At 47.0% G+C, this 17,500-nt stretch overlaps 1 protein-coding gene across 1 annotated transcript in view; it reads left to right on the top strand.

Annotated features, from left to right (window-relative positions):
- Positions 1 to 17,500, top strand: part of LOC128382766 (dynein axonemal heavy chain 5-like) — a 90,035-nt gene that overhangs the window by 16,584 nt on the left and 55,951 nt on the right. The window contains 18 exon segments of the mRNA XM_053342777.1: positions 713 to 864; positions 2,601 to 2,808; positions 3,488 to 3,575; positions 4,256 to 4,379; positions 5,392 to 5,579; positions 6,265 to 6,357; positions 6,439 to 6,542; positions 7,115 to 7,211; positions 7,418 to 7,498; positions 8,712 to 8,966; positions 9,757 to 9,906; positions 10,155 to 10,273; positions 10,500 to 10,636; positions 10,721 to 10,883; positions 11,063 to 11,174; positions 12,057 to 12,185; positions 15,748 to 15,947; positions 16,769 to 16,922. Coding sequence (XP_053198752.1) covers positions 713 to 864; positions 2,601 to 2,808; positions 3,488 to 3,575; positions 4,256 to 4,379; positions 5,392 to 5,579; positions 6,265 to 6,357; positions 6,439 to 6,542; positions 7,115 to 7,211; positions 7,418 to 7,498; positions 8,712 to 8,966; positions 9,757 to 9,906; positions 10,155 to 10,273; positions 10,500 to 10,636; positions 10,721 to 10,883; positions 11,063 to 11,174; positions 12,057 to 12,185; positions 15,748 to 15,947; positions 16,769 to 16,922 — 2,554 coding nt within the window.

Raw genomic sequence — 17,500 nt, 5'->3', positions numbered from 1 at the left:
GGAAAGGAGGGACGAAGGAAGAAGGAAGGAAAGGAGGGAGGGAGAGAGGGAGGAAGGAAGGAAGGAAGGAAGGAAGGAAGGAAGGAAGGAAGGAAGGGATGGAGGGAGGAAGGGAGGAAGGGAGGGAGGGAGGAAGGAAGGAAGGGAGGAAAAGGAAGAAGGAAGGAAAGGAGGGAGGGAGGGAGAGAGGGAGGGAGGAAGGAAGGAAGGAAGGGAGGGAGGAAGGAAGGAAGGGAGGAAAAGGAGGGAGGGAGGAAGGAAGGGAGGAAAAGGAAGAAGGAAGGAAAGGAGGGAAGGGAGGAAAGGAGGGAGGAAAAGGAAGAAGGAAGGAAAGGAGGGAGGGAGGAAGGAAGGGAGGAAAAGGAAGAAGGAAGGAAAGGAGGGAGGGGGGAAGGAAGGAAGGAAGGTAGGAAAGAAGGACAGAGGAAAGAAAGAGAGAAGGAGGGAGGGAGGAAGAAATAAGGAAGGAAAGGATGGAAGAAGGAAGGGAGATAGGAAAGGAAAGGAGGAAGGAAGGCGGGAAGGAAGGAGGGTAGGAAAGAAGAATAAGACGGGGTGAATTTGACCCTGGAGGACGACACAAGGGTTGAAAATGTTGTCTTTCATTGACTTGACTTCTCTAATCCTGATCCTGATCCTGATCCTGATCCTGGTCCTGGTCCTGATCCTGATCCTGATCCTGGTCCTGGTCCTGATCCTGATCCTGGTCCAGGCTGCTGGAAATGCTCCAGGACTTCAGCGCGGTGGTTGCCAGGATCCCGCCTCTCCTCTTCCCTCTGATGCAGCCGTTCATTGGCCGAGTGGAGGCGGCTCTCTCCCCTGGACTCACCACTCTGTCCTGGACCGCACTCAACACTGATGGATGTAAGGAACACGTGACGGACACATGCACACACAGATGTTTGCTACTGCTCACACTCACATTACCCAAGATGCAACGCTACTGCTCACACTCACGTTACCCAAGATGCAACGCTACTACTCACACTCGCATTACCCAAGATGCAACGCTACTACTCACACTCACATTACCCAAGATGCAACGCTACTACTCACACTCACATTACCCACGATGCAACGCTACTACTCACACTCACATTACCCACGATGCAACGCTACTGCTCACACTCACATTACCCAAGATGCAACGCTACTACTCACACTCACATTACCCAATATGCAACGCTACTACTCACACTCACATTACCCAAGATGCAACGCTACTACTCACACTCACATTACCCAAGATGCAACGCTACTACTCACACTCACATTACCCAAGATGCAACGCTACTACTCACACTCACATTACCCAAGATGCAACACTACTACTCACACTCACATTACCCAAGATGCAACGCTACTACTCACACTAACATTACCCAAGATGCAACGCTACTACTCACACTCACATTACCGAAGATGCAACGCAACTACTCACACTCGCATTACCCAAGATGCAACGCTACTACTCACACTCACATTACCCAAGATGCAACGCTACTACTCACACTCACATTACCCAAGATGCAACGCTACTACTCACACTCACATTACCCAAGATGCAACGCTACTACTCACACTCACATTACCCAAGATGCAACGCTGCTACTCACACTCACATTACCCAAGATGCAACGCTGCTACTCACACTCACATTACCCAAGATGCAACGCTACTACTCACACTCACATTACCCAAGATGCAACGCTACTACTCACACTCACATTACCCAAGATGCAACGCTACTACTCACACTCACATTACCCAAGATGCAACGCTACTACTCACACTCACATTACCCAAGATGCAATGCTACAACTCACACTCACATTACCCAAGATGCAACGCAACTTCCCTCCTCTCTTTCTTCCCTCCCTCCTTTCTTTCCTTCCTCCCTCCGTCCTTCCTCCCTCCTTTCCCTCCCTCCTTCCTCCCTCCTTTCCTTCCTTCCTTCTTCCTCCTCTCCTTCCTTCCTTGACTCAAGGACAACAGGAGGGTTAATAATAATAATAATAATAGTTCATTAAGGATGCAGACAGTCAATGTGTGTGCCTCCTAAAGCTTGATTTATACTTCCGCGTCACGTTGACAGCGTAGCTACATGTAGCCCTCTGGGTCCTCTGCAGCCACCACTGTCCGTTTTGACTCTTCCTTCCTTCTTTCCTTCCTACTTTCCTCCCTCCCTCCTTCCTTCCTTCCTTCTTCCTTCCTTCCTCCTTTCTTTCCTCCTCCTTTCCTTTCCTTCTTTCTTCCTTCCCTCCTTCTCTCTTTCTTCCCTCCCTCCTTTCCTTCCTTCCTTGTGTTGTCCTCCCGGGTCAAATTGACCCCGTCCGTTTTGACTGTTCCTTCCTTCCTTCCTACTTTCCTCCCTCCCTCCTTCCTTCCTTCCTTCCTTCCTTCCTCCTTTCCTTTCTTCCTTCCTTCCTCCTTTTCTTCCTCCTCCTTTCCTTTCCTTCCTTCTTCCCTCCCTCCTTCCTTCCTCCTTTCCTTTCCTCCTTTCCTTTCCTTCCTTCCTCCCTCCCTCCTTCCTTCCTCCCTTTCCTTCCTTCCTCTGCAGCCGCCACTGATTTGCTGTATAATGTGTGTGTCCTGTGCAGTCATAGGGAGTGTGTATCTGGCTCTGAAGGAACTGGACCAGGTCAGTAAAGTTGCCACAGACCTGCTGGAGTGTCGCATCGGTCGGCTGCTGGAGGCGATGTCATCGTGCCGTCTGCTCGTCCTGCCCGAAGACTCGCCTGTCTCACCTCAGCACCTCCTGCTGCAGACAGACGGCTCGGTCCAAGCTGCTGCTGTCACTCTGAGCTGGTGAGACACACTAATCCTGCTGCCTCTGAGTACATGTACATGACAAACGACAAAAAAACGTTGCAAGTGCTCCCGGGTCAAATTGACCCCGTCCGTTTTGACTGTTCTTCCCTTCCTTCCGTCCTTCCTTCCTTCCTCCCTTCCTTCCTTCCTTCCCTCCTTCTCTCTTTCCTTCCTCCTCCTTTCCTTTCCTTCCTTCTTCCTTCCTACTTTCCTCCCTCCCTCCCTCCTTCCTTCCCTCCTTTCCTTCCTTCTTCCTTCCCTCCTTCTCTCTTTCTTTCCTTCCTCCTTTCCTTCCTTCCTTCCTTCCTTCCTTCCTCCTTTCTTTCCTCCCTCCTTTCCTTTCCTTCTTTCTTCCTTCCCTCCTTCTCTCTTTCTTCCCTCCCTCCTTTCCTTCCTTCTTTCTTCCTTTCCTCCTTTCCTTCCTTCCTTCCTCCTTTCCTTCCTTCCTCCCTCCCTTGTGTCGTCCTCCATGCAGAATGCAGTTCTAAGTTACTTCCGCGTTGGCTTAATTTCAGAGGACCAGAACACCGATAAGCATTCAGGTTCATTTACTGTGTGTGTGTGTGTGTGTGTGTGTGTGTGTGTGTGTGTGTGTGTGTGTGTGTGTGTGTGTGTGTGTGTGTGTGTGTGTGTGTGTGTGTGTGTGTGTGTGTGTGTGTGTGTGTGTGTTTATCAGGCAGAGCCAGCAGGTAGAGAGGTATGTGTTTGAGCTGACTGAGGAGCTGAAGAGGAAGATGAAGCCAACAGAGACTGTTAATCTGGAGGTAACACACACACACACGCACACACTCTTACTCACACGCACACACACACACTCACACACACACACACACACTCTTACTCACACACACACACACACACTCACACTCACACACACACACACACTCTCTCTCTCACACACACACACTCTCTCTCTCTCACACACACACACACACACACTCTCTCTCTCTCACACACACACACACACTCACACTCGCACACACACACACTTACTCACACACTCAGACACACACACACATACACACAAACTCACACACACACACTCTTACTCACACTCACGCACACACACTCTCTCTCTCTCTCTCTCACTGACACACACACACACACACACACACTCTTACTCACACACTCACACACACACACACACTCACACTCACTCACTCACACTCAGACACACACAAACTCTCACACACACACACACACACACTCTCTCACACACACACACACACACACTCACACACACACTCACACACTCTCACACACTCTCACACTCACACACACACACACACACTCACTAACTCTCACACTCACACACACACTCACACTCACACACACACACTCTTACTCACACTCAGACACACCACACACTCTCTCACACACACACACACACACACACACACACACGCACACTCATAAAGCTAGCGTCCTCTCTTCTCCTCTCCAGGGATCTTTCCAGTGTCTCCATCCGGACTCCAAACAGAAGACTCGCTGTCTCACTTGTCTTCCTTGTCGTTTCTACAGTCTGATTGGTCAGCTCTGCCACCGTAACACTGAAGCTCTGGTCAAAGGTCAGCCGTCACACACACACACACACACACACACACACACACACACACACACACACACACACACACACACTGTCTCATCCTCTCTTTCCTCCTTTCTTCTTAAAGCCCATTTATGCTCAACGTACTTCCATGTGTCCTGTATGTTAGCATGAATGTTAACCAATACATCCACCAGGGGGCAGCACAGAGTCAATACATCCACCAGGGGGCAGCGCAGAGTCAATACATCCACCAGGGGGCAGCACAGAGTCAATACATCCACCAGGGGGCAGCACAGAGTCAATACATCCACCAGGGGGCAGCGCAGAGTCAATACATCCACCAGGGGGCAGCACAGAGTCAATACATCCACCAGGGGGCAGTACAGAGTCAATACATCCACCAGGGGGCAGCACCGAGTCAAAAGTTTATGAGACAAACATGGCGACTGTGGAGGAGATAAAAAAAAGACAAAAACGATATGTTTAAAGTAGGGCTGTCAGCGTTAACGCGTTAATCATGATTAGATTAATGCAATCCATAACGCGTTAATTTTTTTAATCTCATTTTAATGTTGCAAGCCTTTTTGTCCCTTCTACTCCCCCGTAGACGGCTCCTCTAGCTGTAGCGCTATGCTTTGAAGTGGCCTCCTGCAGTAAACCTACCGCGCTGATGGAAAGTAAGAGAGCTACTGGACTTTTGAACGGCTTGTTTAACTTTAAAACACTTCCAGACGCTTCAGTTGACAAGTCAAAAGTAAAATGCAACCTGTGTCAAACGGAGTTTAACTACCACCGGAGTACGTGGAGTTTGAGTTAGCACCTGCAATATGGTCATAGTCGTTCTTAAAACCAAAATATACAAAGCATTAAGGCTGGTTATCACCTCTTCTTGTAATATAGGTGCTCCATTTTTCCCAGAGGGCATCACCTTTGTAATCTGAGCGTAAATGAGCTTTAAATGTTTACCTCCAGAGGAACGGATCGGTATCTTCTCTGATCTCTCTGTCCTGATTCCTCCTTTTCCCTTCCAGCCACCAAATCCTCTCTGGACGCTTTGAGGAGGAGACTTCATTTCCCCAAATACCAGCCGTCCTCCTCCTCCTCCTCCTCCTCCTTCTCCTCCAGTAGCAGCCAATCAGCTCCTCCTCCTCTCTTCAGAGCCTCCATTCAGCTCACGATCCCCAACATCATCCTGAGACCAAGCCTGGACGACATCCAGGTACAAAGAACTGGTTTCAATCAGGTGGGGAGCTCTGGTCCTCTGAAATGAGGCCAACCAGGAAGTAACTTAGAGCTGCATTCTATCAAAAGGCCACCAGGGGGCGACCGTCTCTATACAAGTCAATGGAGAAGTAACTTAGAGCTGCATTCTATCAAAAGGCCACCAGGGGGCGACCGTCTCTATACAAGTCAATGGAGAATTCACCAACTTCTCACTTGATTTCTAACCTCAGTAAACGTTTTCAAAATGTGTTTATGGTCTCAATCGCTAGTTTAAAGCCTTCTTCAATGCAGTATGATGTTCATTTGGGACATTTTGGCCTCCCTGATTTTATATGTGACGATAAAGCAGGGTATGCATTAGGGCGTGGCTACGTCCTGATTGACAGGTTGATTGACCAATGTCCTCCAGATCCAGCCCTCGTAACCATAGCAACCTCCCCGCTCCGCCCATGGCCCCGCCTCATGCCCATATAAGTAGAATCTGTGTTTTTATTTTTCCCAGCATGCACCTGAAATTTTCAAGATGGCGCTGCCTAGATTAGAAACTATTGGCTTCCGAGCAGCAGTCCAGCAGTTCTTCTATACAGTCTATGGTTTCAATGTGAAGCTAATGTCTCATTGAAGTGTGTGTGTGTGTGTGTGTGTGTGTGTGTGTGTGTGTGTGTGTGTCTTTCTTTCAGAGCACTGTGAATAAGCTGGTGAGCGTTGTGTTGTCTCTAACTAAAGACATCCCTCTGTGGACTTACTCTCACCTGCAGTACAAACAGCAGCAGGTAAACTCATCACTCCTCTCAGTCATTAAACCAGCTGACACCAGACAGCCAATCACAACCTCTCGCTCTCTGGTTTTCCAGGTGGAGCAGGCGGCGGTTCGGGATGCAGGAGACGACATCCTGGTGAAGCCGCCGGTGCTGAGACGGCTGGACAGACAGCTGGCCGAGCACAAGGACGTCACCAAGTCAGTCCAACGATGCCGTGATGAATGTGGATTTACAGTAGATGTTAATATTAACCCCGTCTGTATTGACTGTTCCTTCTTTCCTCCCTTCCTCCCTCCCGCTCTCCCTCCCTCCTTTGCTTCCTTAACTCCTTCCTTCTTTCCTCTCTCCTTTCCTGCCTCCCTCCTTTCCTTCCTTCTTCCTTCCTTTCCTCCCTCCTTCCTTCCTCCCTCCCTTCCTTCCTTGACTTGAGGACAACAGGAGGGTTAATATCAATATATTTAAATAGTTTTTTATGATATTTAGTACTCAAGTACTTTACTGTAGTACAGTTAGAGGTACTAGTACTTTACTGTAGTACAGTTAGAGGTACTTGTACTCTACTGTAGTACAGTTAGAGGTACTAGTACTTTGCTGTAATGCAGTTAGAGGTACTAGTACTATACTGTAGTACAGTCTGAGGTACTTGTACTTTACTGTAGTACAGTTAGAGGTACTAGTACTTTACTGTAGTACAGTTTGAGGTACTAGTACTTTACTGTAGTACAGTTTGAGGTACTTGTACTCCATCATGTTGCTGTGTGTGTTGGAGGTTGGTGATGCAGCTCGGCTCCATCGTGTCGTCTCTGAGAGTTCAGGCTGCCGACACGCTGGATGAACTCACTCACTTCTCTACTCTGTGGAACCAGGTCTGTGTGTGTGTGTGTGTGTGTGTGTGTGTGTGTGTTACCTGTTTGTGTGTGTGTGTGTGTGTTGTTCTTGAGCTGGACTAACAGCTGGTGTCTGTGTGTCTGTGTGTGTGTGTGTGTGTGTGTGTGTGGATTACCTGTGTGTGTGTGTGTGTGTGTGTGTGTGTGTGTGTGTGTGTGTGTGTGTGTGTGTGTGTGTGTGTTAGGACCCAGAGGAGCAGGTTCAGACCTTCTTGCAGTCCGATCCTTCGCTGACAGAGTTCAGCTCTCAGATCTCTTCTTACTCTGTGAGTTCAACGGTTAACCCTTTAATAGCTTTCATTCAACCTCCACTAAATTACTAAGTTTACTAAATTAAACTTGTCATATTTCATTGTTGCACTATTGTTCACTTCATCTTTTATATTCTCAGAAATATGATTTTGTTTATTATTATTGTTATTATTTATTATTACTCTACTTTTATTTTTCTGTGTTGCATTAATGGGAGCAGCTTCTTTCTTCTTGTCACTTAATTCACTACTATCATTATTTTGTTCATTAGTTTCCTGAATATGCAAATTTGTCTTAAATCATATCAACTTTCTCTCATATTAAACATCTTCATGATACTTTCAGGTAATAATAATTTCTCTCCTCTGTACGTAAGGTAAACCGATTTAAAGTCGACCAAATCTTTAAATTTTAAACCAGGGGGGTCAAACATGCGGCCCGTGGGCCAGAACTGGCCCGCCGAGGGATGCGATCCGGCCCACTTTCCTTTTTGTGTTCTTTTCCTTCCTTCCTTCCTTCCTTCCTTCCTTCCTTCCTTCCTTCCTTCTGTCCTTCTTTCTGTCCTTCCGTCTTTCCTTCCTTCCTTCCTTCTGTCTGTCCTTCCTTCCTTCCTTCTGTCTGTCCTTCCTTCCTTCCTTCTGTCTGTCCTTCCTTCCTTCCTTCCTTCTGTCTGTCCTCCCTACCTTTCTTCCTCTTCTTTCCTCCGTTCCTTCCATCTGTCCTTCTTTCTGTCCTTCCTTCTGTCCTTCTTTCTGTCCTTCCGTCTTTCCTTCCTTCCTTCCTTCTGTCTGTCCTTCCTTCCTTCCTTCCTTCCTTCTGTCTGTCCTCCCTACCTTTCTTCCTCTTCTTTCCTCCGTTTCTTCCATCTGTCCTTCCTTCTGTCCTTCTTTCTGTCCTTCCTTCTTTCCTTCCTTCTGTCCTTCTTTCTTTCCTTTTGTCTGTCTCTCCTTCCTTCCTTCCTTCCTTCTGTCTGTCCTTCCTACCTTTCTTCCCTCTTTCCTTCCTTCCTTCCTTCCATCTTTTTAATGATCTGGCCCAAATGAGATTAAATTGGTCTGTATGTGGCCCTTGATTGAAAATGAGTTTGACTCCCCTGTTTTAGAGCCTTAACTCAACTGATATGTCTCTTTTCAAGTTTCATTCATATATTATTATATTCATACATTATTTACTATTTATAACTTTTTCTACCTTATAAACCGATGCGATGCTTTTCTGTCCCTGCAGAAGCTGGAGGAGCAGATTTCGGAGCTCCCTGCGTCCTGCACCGTGGGTTCGATTCTCTTCCACACCGACGAGCTGAAGCTGGCTCTCACTCAGGAGTGTCGCGTGTGGAAACGAGCTTTCGGCGCTGCGCTCAACCGCCGGGCGTCCGCCGACATGGACGACATCTTCTCATTCGTGGATGGGCTGACGAAACGCCTGCAACGTCCAATCACAGACCTGGAGGACGTACGAGGAGCGATGGCGGCGCTCAGAGAGGTCGGCCGACGTCTGATTGTCTCAGCAGCCCATTAATAAATTACCTCTGATCTATCTATCTAAATTCATCCTTACTCATTAAGTCATTATTATATATATATACTAGGGCTGTCAAACGATTAATCTTTTAATGGAGATTAATCGCAGAGTTTCCATAGTTAATCACGATTAATGGCGTTTTGAATAGCATGTTTAAAATCCTGTTATTTTCCATTTGAAGGCAGTTTTAAGCCCATAATGTAAAGCATTTCTTACCAGAGTGTCTTAACTGGGAATCAATCACGGCTCTGCTGCGACTCCCACACTCCAAAATGGTCCTTTGGTGGAGCTGAGGCTGGCTTGGCTGCACCTGGGTGTTTAGCGTGGAGGTGCTAACTCAAACTCCACGTACTCCGGTGGTAGTTAAACTCCGTTTGACACAGGTTGCATTTTACTTTTGACTTGTCAACTGAAGCGTCTGGAAGTGTTTTAAAGTTAAACAAGCCGTTCAAAAGTCCAGTAGCTCTCTTACTTTCCATCAGCGCGGTAGGTTTACTGCAGGAGGCCACTTCAAAGCATAGCGCTACAGCTAGAGGAGCCGTCTACGGGGGAGTAGAAGGGACAAAAAGGCTTGCTACATTAAAATGAGATTTAAAAAAATTTAACGTGTTATGGATTGCATTAATCTAATCACGATTAACGTGATTTACTTATTCTCTCTTTATTCTCTCACTCATTCATTCATCACCTGACAGATTATAATCCATTCATCGTTTCACTCGCCTGTCTCCTCTCTGTTTTGTGTCGTGAGGTTCGGGAGGCGGAGGTTCGTATCGATGCTAGCATCGGTCCGGTGGAGGAGTCCTTCGCTCTGCTCAACAAACACGAGCTGCTGTTCAACGACGGGAACGCCGAGCGCGTGGACGGACTGATGTACGCCTGGACGAACCTCAACGTCCTGGTGAGACGGAGGGACGCTGCTCATGTCACTGAAATGTTAATTAAAACTAATAATTAATTCATTCAATAAGTCATTCTGCTATATTCCATGATTTGTTGAGCTTCACTGTAACTTTTCTGGGAATTTACTTGATTTTAATCTACAGTAGCTTCTTTTTATAGTAACGTCAGTGTGAGAGGCGCCATCTAGTGGTGAAGTTTGCACCTCTCAGGTGCAGAAATATAAAAGCATGTGTGTTGTGGTTGCAGGTGGTGCAGAACCAGAACACTCTGGTGAAGATCCAGCCGAGCATGAAGGCAGACCTGCTGTCTGCAGTGCAGAGCTTCCAGATCAGCGTTCAGAGTTTCTGCTCCGAGTACAACCAGAGGTAATATGATCAAAAATCATTTATTCATGTAGCACTCTTTAAAAACTTTGCTTATTTCAAAAATTGTAGCGTTTAAAGTAAAATACTACGATGCCTGAAGAATAAATGAAAGAAAAAAGAGATGAATGGAAAAGATAAAACCATGAGTACTAAACGATAAAGGATGGTGAAAGTCGTACACTTAAAGTGTATTACGCATTATAAAGTAAGACGTGTGTGTGTGCAGGGGTCCGGGGGTGGAGGGCCTGGCTCCAGCTGAAGCCAGTGAGCTGCTGCAGAGCTTCCAGGCTGAGTTTGATCAGCTGTGGAGGAAATACACCACCTACTCTGGAGGAGAGGAGCTGTTCGGACTGCATGTCAACGGTACGAGTGAATTCGTTCCTGTTCTTCTCTCCTTTGTTCTCTCCTTCCTTCCTTCCTTGCTAACGTCTCCTCTCCGTTCTGCAGAGTATCCGGAGCTGCAGAGGATCAAGAGGGAGCTTTCTCTGCTGTCCAAACTCTACGGTTTGTATAACTCTGTCATCGACAGCGTGGCCGGCTACTACGACATCCTGTGGGCCGACCTCAACATCGAGAAGATCAACACTGAGCTGCAGGACTTCCAGAACAGGTGGAGCAGGGAGACTTATTATTATTATTATTATTATTACTGTTTAAATTAGATTTGATATAAAGCAGCCAGTAGATTTGAAATGTGTATTTCAGCTTCTGATCACCACTGGAAGCTCTAAAAAGAGGAGCGTAAACTTCCTGCCTCTCCTCTCACTGCGTCTCCTTCTGAGTTTTTAGGATCCGAAAGCTTCCGAAGGCGCTGAAGGAGTGGCAGGCCTTCATAGATCTGAAGAAAACCATCGATGACTTCACTGAGACGTGTCCTCTGCTCTGCATGATGGCCAACAAGGTGCCACAACCTGCCTGACTCACATATATAGTATAGTATACTGCAGGGGTGTCAAACATGCGGCCCGGGGGCCAGGTTCGGCCCACCAAGGGGTGTGATCCGGCCCACTTGCCATCCTGTGTTCTTGTCCTCCCTTCCTACCTTCCCTTTTTCCTTTCTTCGTTCCTTCCTGCCTTTCTTCCTTCTGTCCTTCCTTACATCTGTCCTTCCTCCCGTTCTTCCTTCTGTTCTTCCTTCCTCCCTCCCTCCCTCCCTCCCTCCCTTCTGTCTGTCCTTCCTCCCTTTCTTCCTTCTGTTCTTCCTTCCTCCCTCCCTCCCTCCCTCCCTCCCTTCTCTCTGTCCTTCCTCCCTTTCTTCCTTCTGTTCTTCCTTCCTTCCTTCCTACCTTCCCTTTTTCCTTTCTTCGTTCCTTCCTGCCTTTCTTCCTTCCTTCCTTCTGTCTGTCCTTCCTTCCTTTCTTCCTTCTGTTCTTCCTTCCTCCCTTCCTTCCTCCCTCCCTCCCTGCCTTCTGTCTGTCCTTCCTCCCTTTCTTCCTTCTGTTCTTCCTTCCTTCCTCCCACTCCCTTCTGTCTGTCCTTCCTTCTTTCCTTCCTTCCGTCTGTCTGTCCATCCTTCACTGTCTGTCTTTCCTTCCTTCCTTCCTTCCTTCCTTCCTTCCTTCCATCCTTCCTTCTTTCCCTCCATCTTTTTAATGGTCCGGCCCACATGAGATCAGATTGGTCTGTATGTGGCCCTTGAATGAAGATGAGTTTGACTCCTCTGGTGTAGTGCATTTTGATAAACACAGGTTTAAATGTATGTTTTAATAAAAATAAGTCAAAAAGGCTCAAATAACGTCGTGGTGGTGGTCTCCTCATGTTTCTACCTGCCGTCTTCCTTCAGGCCATGCTGCCCAGACACTGGACTCGTCTCAGCGACTTGACCGGTCACAGTTTCCAGGTGGAATCGGAGAGTTTCTCCCTCAGAAGCATCATGGAGGCTCCGCTGCTGAAAAATAAAGAAGACATTGAGGTATTGATGCTGAAAACACAAAGAGTTGCAGATGTCAGTCCGGACTGGAGAGCAACATTTTTCATTCATTTTAGGTCAAATAATAACCAGGCGGGGAGTTCCTGTCCTCTGAAATGAAGCCAACCAGGAAGTAACTTAGAGCTGCATTCTATCAAAAGGCCACCAGGGGGCGACCGTCTCTATACAAGTCAATGGAGAATTCACCAACTTCTCACTTGATTTCTAACCTCAGTAAACGTTTTCAAAATGTGTTTATGGTCTCAATCGCTTGTTTAAAGCCTTCTTCAATGCAGTATGATGTTCATTTGGGACATTTTGGCCTCCCTGATTTTATATGTGACGATAAAGCAGGGTATGCATTAGGGCGTGGCTACGTCCTGATTGACAGGTTGATTGACCAATGTCCTCGAGATCCAGCCCTCGTAACCATAGCAACCTCCCCGCTCCGACCATGACTCCGCTTGATGTCCATATAAGTAGAATCCATGTTTTTATTTTTCCCAGCATGCACCTGAAATTTTCAAGATGGCGCTGCCTAGATTAGAAACTATTGGCTTCCGAGCAGCAGTCCACAAACCAATGGGTGACGTCACGGATGTTACGTCTGTTTCTTTTATACAGACTATGATAATAACGTCTGCTGTTAATTTTACTGTAACTTCTAGTTCCATATCTACAGTAAAATGTCTGAACTGTTCATCTTGGACACATTTTTATTTCAAATGGGTATATTTTATTATAATAGTGCTGGGATTGAGCTTGTTTTAGTCTCTGTGCTTTTTAACCTTAAATAGTAAGAAATAACCCTGTCTGAAATATTAGTGTAAAGCCAGGATGGTAGGATGGTAGAAAAGTTATCAATGAAAGAAAAAGAAAAGAAAAGAAAGAAAACCATGAAATGTTCAAATTAACATTGAAATTTAGCAATAATCATGAAAGGTGGAAGTAATCTCAACTTCAAAACCTAAACGGCTTCATGAACAAAAACAATGAGCCCTGTAAAGTTTCCTTCCATCTGTCCTTCCTTCCTTTCTTCCTTCTGTCCTTCCATCTGTCCTTCCTTCCTTTCTTTCTTCTGTTCTTCCTTCTTCTGTCCTTCCTTCCTTCCATCTGTCCTTCCTTCCCTTCTTCCTTCCTTCTTTCCTTCCTTTCTTTCTTCTGTCCTTCCTTCCTTTCGTTCTTTTGTTCTTCCTTCTTCTGTCCTTCCTTCCTTTCTTCTTTCTGTCCTTCCTTCCATTCTTCCTTCTGTCCTTCCTTCCTTTTGTTCCTGTCTCCCTTCCTTCCTTGTCTGTCCGTCCTTCACTATCTCTCTTTCCTACCTTTCTTCCCTTCTTCCTTTTGCCTGTCTTTCCTTCCTTCCTTCCTTCCTTCCTTCCTTCCTTCCTTCCTTCCTTCCTTCCTTCCTTCCTTCCTTCCTTCCTTCCCTCCATCTTTTTAATGATCCGGCCAACATGAGATCAAATTGGTCTGTATGTGGCCCTTTTAATGAAAATGAGTTTAACTCCTCTGGACTAGAACATTTAACTTTTTTAATTGATTCATGTTAATTAAAACTAATAATTCATTCATTCAATAAGTCATTCTGCTATATTCCATGACTTGTTGAGCTTCACTGTAACTTTTATGGGAATTTACTTGATTTGAATCTACAGTAGCTTCTTTTTATAGTAACGTCAGTGTGAGAGGCGCCATCTAGTGGTGAAGTTTGGTATCACTGCATGTGGTTCTATACATGTGTCTATAAAAATAAAAACTTGTCGTCCTCCCGGGTCAAATTCACCCCACCTCTTTTGACTGTTCCTTCTTTCCCTCCTCCCCTCTTTCTTTGCTCCCTCCTCCTTTCCTTCCTTCCTTCCTTCATCCTTCCTTCCTTCCTCCTTTCATCCCCTCCTTCCTTCCTCCTTTCCTTCCCTCCTTCCTTCCTTCTTACCCTCCTCCCCTCTTTCTTTGCTCCCTCCTCCTTTCCTTCCTTCCTTCCCTCCTCCCCTCTATCTTTGCTCCCTCCTCTTTTCCTTCCTTCCTTCCTTCCTTCCTTCCTTCCTTCCTTCCTTCCTTCCTCCTTTCCTTTTCTCCTTCCTTCCTTCCTCTTTTCTTCTTTCCTTCCTTCCTTCCTTCTTCCCCTTCCTCCTAACTCCTTTCCTTCCTTCCTTCCCTCCTTCCTTCCTCCTTTCCTTCTCTCCTTACTTCCTTCCTCTTTTCTTCTTTCCTTCCTTCCTTCCTTCCTTCCTCCCTCTCTCCCTCGCTCCCTCCCTCCTTGACCTGAGGACAACAGGAGGGTTAATTTGAATCTACAGTAGCTTCTTTTTATAGTAACGTCAGTGTGAGAGGCGCCATCTAGTGGTGAAGTTTGGTATCACTGCATGTGGTTTTATACATGTGTCTGTAAAAATAAAAACTTTATCTTTCAAACCTTTTACAGTAAAGGTGTTTAAGAAAAGTAACAATGCACAATAACAGGTTTAATCACTTCTCATGAGACTTTTTGTTCCATGTGTGTTTCATCAGGATGTTTGTATCAGCGCTGTGAAGGAACGAGACATCGAGGCCAAACTGAAGGATGTGGTGGCCGAGTGGAGCAGCCACACACTCATCCTTCCTCCTTTCCTTCGATCTTCCCTTTCTTCCTGTCTTCTCTTCCTTCTATCTGTCATTCCTCCCTTGCTTCCTTCAATCTCTCCTTCCTTCCTTCCTTCCATCTTTCCTTACCGTCTTCTCTCCTCTTCCTTCATCCTTCCTCCCTTCCTTCCATCTTTCCTCCCTCCCTTCCTTCGATCCTCCCTTTCTTCCTGTCTTCTCTTCCTTCTATCTGTCCTTCCTTCCTTCCTGCCTTCCTGCCTGTCTTCCTTCCTGTCTTTCTTCCTTCCTTCCATCTTTCCTTACCGTCTTCTCTCCTCTTCCTTCATCCTTCCTCCCTTCCTTCCATCTTTCCTCCCTTCCTTCCATCTTTCCTTTCTTCCTTCCATCTTTCCTCCCTCCCTTCCTTCGATCCTCCCTTTCTTCCTGTCTTCTCTTCCTTCTATCTGTCCTTCCTTCTTTCCTTCCTTCCTTCCTGCCTGTCTTCCTTCCTTCCATCTTTCCTTACCGTCTTCTCTCCTCTTCCTTCATCCTTCCTCCCTTCCTTCGATCTTCCCTCCCTCCCTTCCTTCGATCCTCCCTTTCTTCCTGTCTTCTCTTCCTTCTATCTGTCCTTCCTTCCTTCCTGCCTTCCTGCCTGTCTTCCTTCCTGTCTTTCTTCCTTCCTTCCATCTTTCCTTACCGTCTTCTCTCCTCTTCCTTCATCCTTCCTCCCTTCCTTACATCTTTCCTCCCTTCCTTCCATCTTTCCTTTCTTCCTTCCATCTTTCCTCCCTCCCTTCCTTCGATCCTCCCTTTCTTCCTGTCTTCTCTTCCTTCTATCTGTCCTTCCTTCCTTCCTTCCTTCCTTCCTTCCTGCCTGTCTTCCTTCCTGTCTTCCTTCCTTCCTTCCATCTTTCCTTACCGTCTTCTCTCCTCTTCCTTCATTAATCACTTAACTCACTCTCTCCTGATTTCTCATGAGACTTTTTGTCCGTGTGTGCATCAGGATGTTTGTATCAGCGCTGTGAAGGAACGAGACATCGAGGCCAAACTGAAGGATGTGGTGGCCGAGTGGAGCAGCCACACGCTCAGCTTTGCCACCTTCAGGACGAGAGGAGAACTGCTGCTGAGAGGAGCCGACACCGCCGAGAAAATCTCCATGATGGAGGACAGTCTGATGGTGCTGGCATCGCTGCTGAGTAACAGGTAAAGAGACCGAAGGGGGGGGGGTTAGGGTTAGGGTTAGGGTTAGGGTTAGGATCGAAGGAAGGGAGGGAGGAAAGATGGAAGGAAGAGGAGAGAAGACAGGAAGAAAAGATGGAAGGAAGAAAGGGAAGATCAAAGGAAGGGAGGAAGGATAAAGGAAGAGGAGAGAAGACGGTAAGGAAAGATGGAAGGAAGGAAGGAGAGATTAAAGGAAGCAAGGTAGGAAGGACAGGTAGAAGGAAGAGAAGACAGGAAGAAAGGGAGGATCGAAGGAAGGGAGGGAGGAAAGATGGAAGGAAGAGGAGAGAAGACGGTAAGGATAGATGGAAGGAAGGAAGGAAAGATCTTCCTGTCTTCTCTCCTCTTCCTTCCATCTTTCCTCCCTCCCTTCCTCCGATCCTCCCTTTCTTCCTGTCTTCTCTTCCTTCTATCTGTCATTCCTCCCTTGCTTCCTTCAGTCTCTCCTTCCCTCCTTCCTTCCTTCCTTCCTTCCTTCCTTCCATCTTTCCTTACCATCTTCTCTCCTCTTCCTTCATCCTTCCTCCTTTCCTTCGATCTTCCCTTTCTTCCTCCCATCTTTTCTTCCTGTCTTCTCTTCCTTCTATCTTTCCTTCCTCCTTTGCTTCCTTGAATCTCTCCTTCCTTCCTTCCTTCCTTCCTTCCTTCCTTCCTTCCTTCCTTCCTTCTGTCCGTCCGTCCGTCCGTCCGTCCGTCCGTCCGTCCGTCCGTCCGTCCTTCCGTCCGTCCTTCCTTCCTTCCTTTAAGTCAGTGAACCAGTGACTGAATAAATGGATGAATGGTCTTTGTCTGTCCTCCTTCAGGTACAACGCTCCGTTCAAGCCGTCCATCCAGCTGTGGGTCCAGAAACTCTCCAACACCTCAGAGATCATCGAGAAGTGGTTGTCGGTTCAAAACCTGTGGATCTACCTCGAGGCCGTGTTCGTAGGAGGAGACATCGCCAAGCAGCTGCCTCAGGTCCAAATAAACACCACAAACGTGTTCACACTTCATCCATATGGTTCTTCGGCTCTGCTACATCTATCACACATGGGAGACACTGATTCAAATATTCTATTAACCCTTGCGTCGTCATCCTGGGTCAAATTGACCCTGTCTGTTTTGAATGTTCCTTTCCTTTCCTCCCTTCCTTCCTCCCTCGTTTTCTTCCTTCTTCCTCCCTCCTTTCCTTCCTTCTTCCTCCCTTCCTCCCTCCTTTCCTTCCTGCTTCTTCCCTCCTTTCCTTCCTTCTTCCTCCCTTCCTTTCTTCTTCCTCCTTTCCTTCCTTTCCTTCCTTCCTTCCTTCCTTCCTTCCTTCCTTCCTTTTTCCTCCCTCCCTCTTTCCCTCCCTCCTTTCCTTCCTTCTTCCTCCCTTCCTCCCTCCTTTCCTTCCTGCTTCTTCCCTCCTTTCCTTCCTTCTTCCTCCCTTCCTTTCTTCTTCCTCCTTTCCTTTCCTTCCTTCCTTCCTTCCTTCCTTCCTTCCTTCCTTCTTCCTCCCTCCCTCCCTCCCTCCTTCCCTCTCTCCCTCCCTCCTTCCCTCCCTCCCTCCTTCCTTC

Source organism: Scomber japonicus, chromosome 21, assembly GCF_027409825.1.
Source record: "Scomber japonicus isolate fScoJap1 chromosome 21, fScoJap1.pri, whole genome shotgun sequence".
NCBI classification, from domain to species: domain Eukaryota; kingdom Metazoa; phylum Chordata; class Actinopteri; order Scombriformes; family Scombridae; genus Scomber; species Scomber japonicus.
The sequence above is the reverse complement of the archived record's forward strand: the minus strand, read 5'-3'. Positions and strand labels throughout refer to the sequence as shown.